The sequence below is a fragment of the Vulpes vulpes genome, chromosome 13 (genome assembly GCF_048418805.1).
Source record: "Vulpes vulpes isolate BD-2025 chromosome 13, VulVul3, whole genome shotgun sequence".
NCBI lineage: Eukaryota > Metazoa > Chordata > Mammalia > Carnivora > Canidae > Vulpes > Vulpes vulpes.
The window spans coordinates 132,229,196-132,238,233 of NC_132792.1; the positions used below are offsets into that span (position 1 = coordinate 132,229,196).

At 36.0% G+C, this 9,038-nt stretch overlaps 1 protein-coding gene across 1 annotated transcript; it reads right to left on the reverse strand.

Moving 5' to 3' along the window:
• Positions 1-378: 378 nt before the first annotated feature.
• LOC112923450 (small ribosomal subunit protein eS1-like) lies at positions 379-1,201 on the reverse strand. The gene has a single exon (XM_072733671.1). It carries the CDS (start codon positions 1,199-1,201, stop codon positions 407-409), a length of 795 nt encoding a protein of 264 aa, XP_072589772.1. The 3' UTR covers positions 379-406.
• Positions 1,202-9,038: the final 7,837 nt, after the last annotated feature.

Consider the following 9,038-nt stretch of genomic DNA (forward strand, 5'->3'; position numbering starts at 1 on the left):
CAAGTCCCTATTCATGATTCATCTTTGTCAAAACTTGCTTGTCTATTCTCTAAAATGTTTGCTTCCTTGCAAAGTTTGAAATTTTTCTGTTCACTTCCCCAAAATTTCTGAAATGTTAAAACTGATATTATATTGAATGTAAGCAATAGTGCTTGGCAAATTGACATTTTTATTATATCAGATCTTTTAATCATAAAATGTGGAAAGACTTCATTTGTGAAAATTTTATTTTCTTTCAATTGATTTTGTTTTCTTCATGTAGGTTCTGTTCCTTTAAAAAATTATCTACACATATTTAATAGTTTTTTCTAACTGATTTACTTACTAAAGCCTATGTCTACAATAATAATCCATTTTTTAAACATTACAAGTATGTTCTTATTTGTCACCATTAAATGTCTGAATTTTAAACAGATTCTTGGACTGGTGGTTCATATCCATCAGCTTGTTCAACTTTAGCACCGGTCTCATCCCCTGTAGCTTTTCCAGAACTACTACCTTCACCATGAAGCTCCATGAGTTTTCCCAATTCAAACTTGGACATCTTCAGCATTTTTACTTTTCTAACAAATACATCATGGAGTGGATAAATAGACTGACAAGCTTTTTCTATATCTTCTCTGATGCTGTCTGTAATCAATTTATTTACCACTTTTTTCAAGTCATTTGTCTGCACCTCTCCGGTCATGATATCCATCATCTTTTTCCGGATTTGGCGGGCCTGTTGGTGCTGAGCGTAAGAGGTCTTCCGAATCTGATTATTACGTTTTTTAGTAAAACCAACACAAAATAGATGAAGCAAATAACCATCCGTAGTCTTTACATCAACATGAGCTTCAATCATGGTTTGCCATTTTCTGACCATGGAGCACATTTTGTCACAGATAAGATCCATGCCATGGAAATTAGTCAGGCAGTTTTTGCCCTGCACATCCTCAGTGATTAGCTTGAATTTCCTAAATGCAACTTCATCATTCTGCAGATCAGCAAGGCTAACTTCAAAAACGCGACGCTTGAGACCATTAGATGCAATTTTGGTTCCTTGACTTCTTGTGACTAGTGTTTTTCCAATATTTCTTATATTGAACACAGCTGGCACTTTCACATCATACCAATCTTTCTTAGAAAATGGATCAACCACTTTCTTCTTGGCTCCCTTTTTGCCGCCTTTCCTAAGGCACTTATTCTTGCCGACTGCCATGGCGCTGCTCTCTAATATTCCTTTGTAACCAAGTTTGTACCCACCACTATATTTTTCTTGATTTTATTGAAATTTCTCTAGTGCTTTGTCATTTAGGATAACCTTAGCTGCTGGGTTTGGATAAATACACTTTTTCAAAATTGGGAAATACTGCCAAATTTATTAAATGGCTTCTGAACATCTAGAGATATAATTATATGGTTTTTAAAAAATATTTTATTTCTTTATTTGAGAGAGTGAGAGAGCACAATCAGGGGGAGGAGCAGAGGGAGAGAGAGGGATAAGCAGAAGCAGACTCCCCACTGAGTATGGATCCTGATGTGGAGGCTCGATCCCCTATGATATAGTCATATCACTATTATTTTTCTTTTTAAAAAATCTATTGACTTTATGACTTTTCTTATCAGTCTTTTTAATTTGCAAAATAGACCTTTACTTGAACTTGAGGGAAATCTTCTATTATTTGTTTTTATTGCATCTTCTCTTTTTGTGCCTTCTTCTTCCAGAACTTCTATCTTTCATATGTGGGGCTCCTGCTCTATCCTCCAAGACTCTTGTGTGTGTGTATGTGTGTGTGTGTGCACTTTCCATATTTTGGAGATACTATTTTGTGCTTTGAGATATTATCTTTACTTGATTTTTCAGGCCTAATTTGCATCTCAATGGTAATGAACCATTCCATCAACTCATTTACTAAATTGCCTAGTTGAGAAATTACGATTTTACACACAGGAGGTATTTGAGGGCTACCTAAATCTTTATGGCTTGTTATCTCTCCATCAACACCTGTGTGGAGTATACTATGTATTACAATCTATCATGTTCTTGTGAATAGTTGGGTTCTCCTCAACTGATTATTTTTCATTATGAACTCATTACCTAGTTATTGGAGTATGTCAAGTGACTATAGGCACTTGAATTGTAGAAGGTGAAGCAGACTTTACAAATAAGAGGTTGAGTCCTGTTGAGAGACTATGATGCACAAAACAAAACAAAACAAAACAAAACAAAAAACCAAAAATCCCTGTGTGAGATTTCTCTTCTAGGTGTCCCACGAAACTTGGGTTTCATTAGCACATGAGTGTACATCCATCAGCTTCAGGGGTCTGAAGACTGAAAGCAGAACAGACTGAGGTTAAAATAAAAGGGAAAAAGAATACATTCAGGTTACCACCTTCCTAGAAACTTCCTATCATTTTCTGAAAAAATTGTTGCAACTGGAAGAACACAATAACAGAATGATGCAGATTCTGAAAAACTGGGCACTCCATCCAATTATTGCCAAGTAAGAGGGAAGGCCCTGTGTTGCAACATCTTATTTTTAAAAGAGAAATCATAAATCCAGAATTTTATGTATCATCTTTCCATTTAAAAATATTGATGATTTGTTAATATTTTGATAAATATTTTATGAGACAAATCAACTATGTCTTTAGGTTGAATTTAGCCAGTAGGCTCCTAGTTTAGGATTTTCTGGAGCAGATGGTAGATCTCTGGATGATAGATGGCCATCTCGAACTTTGAAGTTCTGCTCATGAGGATAACAATCATGCCTTCTCTTTAGGCAAGCTTCTTGCAGGCAGAGCCATGTCCTCTGCTTAGTTTTGTATTGTATTCCCCAAGGTTCCAAGTACAGCATAAGGTATACAGGGGACACAATATATATTTATGGAATGAAGAAAGACAATCATGATGTCACTGTCAGGAACTAGTGAATCGTTGGTCTGGCTTTTGTGAATGCAAGCAATATACAGTAAAAGAAGCTGCTAATGTTGGCATTTGAAATGAAAGAGAGTTGAGACATGGGTCATGAAAAAAATTCTCTGAAATTGCTTTTAGTGGAGGTAAGTAGAACATACACTTATAAATTGTCTAGACTTGATGTTTTTTGAAATCTCAACTGTTCAATTTTTCTGTGGCAAAGAGTTAGCTGGACAGTGAATACTACTTAATGAAAAAGACAGGAAGTTTTGTTCCAGCCATGTGAATTTGAAGATTTCATAGTCCATGACCACCTAAATGTGAAGTCTTGTCTGAAAGATATAGTCTGAGGGATGAACTCAGAACAGTAGATTTTTATTTTTGTCTATCTATCTGCTATACTTCTCTAAGGGAAAGAAAAACAATGAAGTCATTGTGAGGAATCTCTTATAATGCTGAAAAAATTATTGTCTGAGATGAGGACTCAAACATGATTTCAAAATTTAAGGGAGGAAGGCCAAAAATCAAGTTTTGAATTTCAATCCTACTTAACCCCTAATTGGGCTCTGATGATCCATCTCTTCACCACAGGGCTGTCTATAATAACCTGAGCCTTATTCCTAGTTATAACCTGCTTTTGGTGTTCTTAGACAACATCAAAATGTATGGGATTAATAGAGAGTACCATGAATGCTGAGTAACATTTGTGACAAAATACCATTTCCCCTAAGAGTAGGGAGAGAGGTCAAAATATTAATGTCTAGACTTTCAAGGCTGCTGTTACTGTTCTGAAAAAAAAAAAAAGTGTCATTCTATTGAGTTAGTAAACTTGTCCGGGACTTATCATTGAACTCATCTCATTTTACTCTTTAATTTTAAATTTCTTTGTTAATTTTCTCTCCAAGTTTGAAACATGAGTTTCAAAACATATTATTATTAACCTCAGAGAGTATTGGGTCCACTTATACATGATAAGGAATGTAGAATGTATCATAGTACTACTACACATTGATTTATAACCTATCTCCTTTCAAAGAAAGTACTTGAGGTGTGCTATTCAGAGTGAATGAAAGAGATTCAATCAGCCCTTTCTGTCTGGGAATTTGAGAATCTGAATGTACCCAAAGAATGCCAAACGTGGCAGTTTTCTCCAGGACTGTCACACTGCTGTACTTCCAAAGACTGTGATACCCAAAGAGTTCACAGCTGTGCTGTCATCACAAGTTTAAATTTGACACTGATGATATCATAAGCACAGAAAATAATTTTTTAAAAATATTACAGCTCAGTTTTTAGTTTCATAAATTGTCATTAAGAAGTGAGCTCCGTATAGAGACTACTGACATTCAAGGATATACAATGAAGGGAATTTACTATTAAAGAATCTGCTGTGTCAAATTCTGTGCTAGCCTTTTCAAATCCATGATCTCATTTAGCCTCATCATAACCCTATTAACTAAGTACATTATTATCCTTATTCTATACATGAGCAACTGGAGGTTTGAAGAGGTTAAATACCTTCTCCGAGATCACACAGCTGGTAAGTGACAGAGTGAGGAGGCTTACCCATGTCTACCTGATTCCAAAGCATGTGCTCTTCCCATTACAATTGGAATGCTTGGAATTCAAATTAAATTCTGTTTGGGCCTGAATTAAAGACCTGCTCTGTGGCATCTCTCAGGAACTGAATAAAATAGAAGCTAATGAAAATAGCTGATTCATCTCCCAGCAAAGCATAACACACCACAGTAGCAAGGGACAGGGTCTCACCACTGACATAAAATTATGGCAGGAATGAAAACTCTCTCAGCTATCCCTTCCATAGAGGCCATGATACCTAAATGTCCACTGTGAGTGTTCCCTCCTTATGCCCTCTTTAACACACACACACACACACACACACACACACACACACACACGCAATCTCAGTATTTCTCTGAAAAACAGGAAAGGCTTATACATGAAATAAATTCACATTCTGGTGTTTGCTCTCAGGTGTCAAATATGCCTTCTGTGAGAGGAGAAGAAAAATCAGTCAACATATTTGGTGTGTAGAAGGCAGTAGGGGCAGAAAAGAAGAGTGGGAATCCTGAAATGAGAGAACACCATTTTATCTCCTGCTGAGGTCAAATCTCAGAGTACTTGGGAAAAAGGAGAAAATAAGATTCTGGTGTATTTTTCTTTGGGTGATGGTGATCTAAAAACTTGTAATGGGTTTGAAATGTTTAGCTATGTCCTTTATTTTAAGGAAGCCTGCTGGAAGATAATCATAATTTTTATTCTATTCTAGTATTCACTGACGATTTGCATCATTCTAAAGGTCAAACACTGGCATCTAGATTTTTTTCTGAATTATTTGCCTTTATAATTTATATAATCCTGTACATAAAGGTACACTGTGAAAACTGAAGTTTCTTCTCCTCAGCCTTGTGAATTTGACCTTTGAACTGTCATTAAGTTTGAAGCACAAATTATGAATTTGACTAAGACAGGTACTATATAGCAAATTACGTAAAACTACAGTAACTTATTTTGTCTCACTGACTTTCCTACTCAACTGAACTTTGAGTACAATGTAACTAAACATAGAATGTACCACAGGCCGTAAAGGTTAAAAGACAAGAGACAAATTCTGGGCACTGCCCATAGTTGGTAAAACACAAAGTTCCATTTTTAAACAACTTTTTTCAAAGCTTCTAAAAACTTACCCTACTCTTCGTGAAGCTCTGCTGAGCCCTGTCATGATGAGACACAAGCTTATGGGGTTGGCAGCCATCTTGTGCAGTGAAAGACAAAGTATCTGGCCCTGAGCCAAGGAAAGCCAAAGTGATCAATATTACATTCTGAAAGCACCAATGGACCCTTTGTCCCAGGACTAACGCTTCTGGGAGATGTGCCAGAAGATTCACGTGTGCACATATGTGCACACACAGTAACATGATGATTCAGGAAATCCAGTCATATGGGAAGATCAAAAGCACAGCAGGATATTCCTGTGACTCTGGCATTGGTCAGCAATACTTCAATGTCCACATCCAAATATGAAGGCAGTTTAAAGAGTCTACAGATGGAAGATAAACAGAAACTTGAAAAAATGTACTAAGGCAGCTTATTTTTCTCCCGTTGTCCTTCCACCTACCATGAGCAGCCCTGGTGCATTGTCAATCACTCCTTTGCTCCACTTTGAAGTACGACTCTGTCCCTGAATCCTAGAGAGTGGATGCCAGCCTGGCCTGATCTCACCTCTTTAAGCCTTCTGCCCTCCAGTGTGCTCACAAGTGTTTGGAACATATATTGGGAATGGAAGGGAATATGATCCCAGACCCAAGTCCAGACAGCTACTAGAACATGTCATGTGTCTGGCACTGAATAAGATCACATTGCCAATTTAAAACCAACCTAAATGACCTCAGTTTTCTTGGGAAAGAAAAAGGCCATGTGGCTGATGAGAGAATAATGAAAAGATATCTTAAACACATACAAAGATTATTTATCTGAAAAATCAAGGCCATATCTGTGGTTGAAAAATATTTATTTATTCATTTTAAAGATTTTATTTATTTATTCATGAGAGACAGAGGCAGAGACATCAACAGAGGGAGAAGCGGGCTCCTTGCAGAGAGCCTGATGCGGTACTTGATCCCGAGACTCGGGATCGTGCCCTGAGCTGAAGGCAGATGCTCAACTGTTGAGCCACCCAGGCATCCCGAAAAACACATATTTAATGGATAGCATTATCAGAAGAGCCTAATGAGACTCTCTTGCTACTGTTGTCCTTACAAATAAATTTTAAGGACACATGGAGCCAGGGAGGAAATGGATATTCAATTAAGAACTTTTTCATACCTTTAATATCTGCATCTCTCATCATGTTCACAATTTTTACAGTCTTTGTTATGAGTAGCTTCTCATCACATTTCTATGAGGGAGATCATCGTAATTACAACCTTATGGGAGAGCAGAAAGAAGTGACTTGGCAAAGGTCACGTGGCAATGCAATGTCCTAGACAGGAAAGGAACTGATATATCTGGAAACCATTGTGAATTGCACATTCCAGGGTCCCTGGCAGAAAGCAATGCTCAGGTTGCCCCAGCCAAAGCTTTGAGTTTACTCAGAAACATGACTGCTTGATATGGATGTGATGTCACCAAGAAGAAGAAATCATATTTTAGTAGTAATAACTTGAGCAAAATCTCATTGGGAACAATTTCCAAAATTACCATTGTGAAGCATCAGAAATAAGACAGGGAAAGGATAACTGCCCTTTAAAATTGGGGCATTTGATCTGGCATTTAAATTGCTACAAAATCTACTCTTATCTAACAACTACCCTCTGCAAAATTGTTACATTAACTCTTGTAAGGGTGGGATCTCTTTCCTGAGACTCTCCAATGGGCTACTTGTGTAGTCCACATGACTATAGGATAAACCAACACTTAAAGGACATCTTAAAATGTCCCTTAACAGTAGGGACTAGATGTTTAGTTTTAGAAGGGAAATGTGAAGTTCATAATTTCTGAATGGTGAATGAGCCTTTTTTTCAAATCTTACCAAAACTCATAGCTGTTATTTTCCTAGCAAAAACCCTAAATTAAAAAAAAATCCCCAGGAAAACAACAACAAAAACAAACAAAAACCTCCTAAATCTCCCACACAACATAGAATAGAATAAGATTGCAAATCCAAATGAGAGAAACATAAAGAGCCTTACAGTCATTATTGTTTGGAAAGTGCCTAAAAGAAACTGTTGTTAGGTAAGTAAATCTCTTCATAAATATAGTTGATATAAAAACTGCACTTTCTATATGAACTAAATGTTTAAAGTGGGAAAACAAAAATTTTCTATTAATATTAAAATTCTGATGTATGGAAATAAACATTTAAATTATAAGGAACAGGACAAGAACTTCATTGGATACAGAAAAAGTCTACTACAGGAAGATATGACTCAGATTGGATGATAAACTCCTCTTTCTTGACCATATCTGACAAGCAGCTTTCTCCAGTTGTATTGTCTTGTCCAAATGTTAATATTCCATACAGTTTGTGTTTCTATTATTTTTACAAATTGCCTATTAAATATTTCAAATAGTATATAGAAAATGGTACACTGTCACCAGCTGCCTTTTACAAACCTTAGCACCTTGACACATTTGCTTTAGATGTAATTTTTTTATAAGGAAGAGGACATAGAAGATACATTTGAACCCCATAATGGAATACCACTCTCCTCACACCACCCTACAACTCAATTTATTCTTCTCTCTCCTTAGCAGTAACCTGAAATTGGTGTGTATTTTTGTGGTTGTTCTTATACTTTATTTGGATGCATCAAAAATTATTATACAGTATCACTGCACTTTTTTTTTCATTTGCACATTTTTAACTTTACTATATGCTATACTATATACTATATACTAAATACTATAATGTTTATGTTCTTTCCTACTTTTCTTTTTTTACCTTTCCCCATTTTTTTTAACACTTATCCAAGTTGGGATATATATATCCAGTTTAACCATTACAGCCATTACAACTGGTCTACTTATGTATGTGTAGGGATGGGGGCAGGGAGATACCATTTAATGATTAGCTATTGTTACTTTTCATCTGTATTGTACATTTTATTTTTCTCTTTTACTTCGTGTTTCCCTGATCATAATTATGCTGCTTTCTGTGATTTTTCTTCATATCCTTTGTCCATTTTTCCACTAGATTGTTTGATTCTTTGAAATCAATTCTTAGGAGTTCTTAATATATTCTAGGTATCAGTTCTTTAACAATTATGTGCCTTGAAAATAATTTCCTTCTACTATGCCTTTTTCTGTACATAATGTTTACATATTGGCATGCCCCACCTCTATGCTTTAAGACAGCCCCATCCACCAAAAAGAAATGTAGCAATTTCACTTTGCTTTCCTGTCAACTCCATTCTTGTTCAATTCCAGTTACATCTTGCTTTTGACTCTTGGCTCCATTTACTTTCTCTGAGCCTCAATCTGATCTTTCGTTTGACATTAGAAAAATGTTTTGATATTCTATACCCCCTAAAAATGTTGTCCAGCACTTAAACTTTTTCATCTCAATTCTTTTTTTTCTAAGATTTTATTTATTTTTTCATAAGGAACGCAGAGA

Bases quoted from the DNA above. Each gene is read 5' to 3' on its own strand.
- LOC112923450 (XM_072733671.1), bottom strand. From the start codon at position 1,201: ATGGCAGTCGGCAAGAATAAGTGCCTTAGGAAAGGCGGCAAAAAGGGA.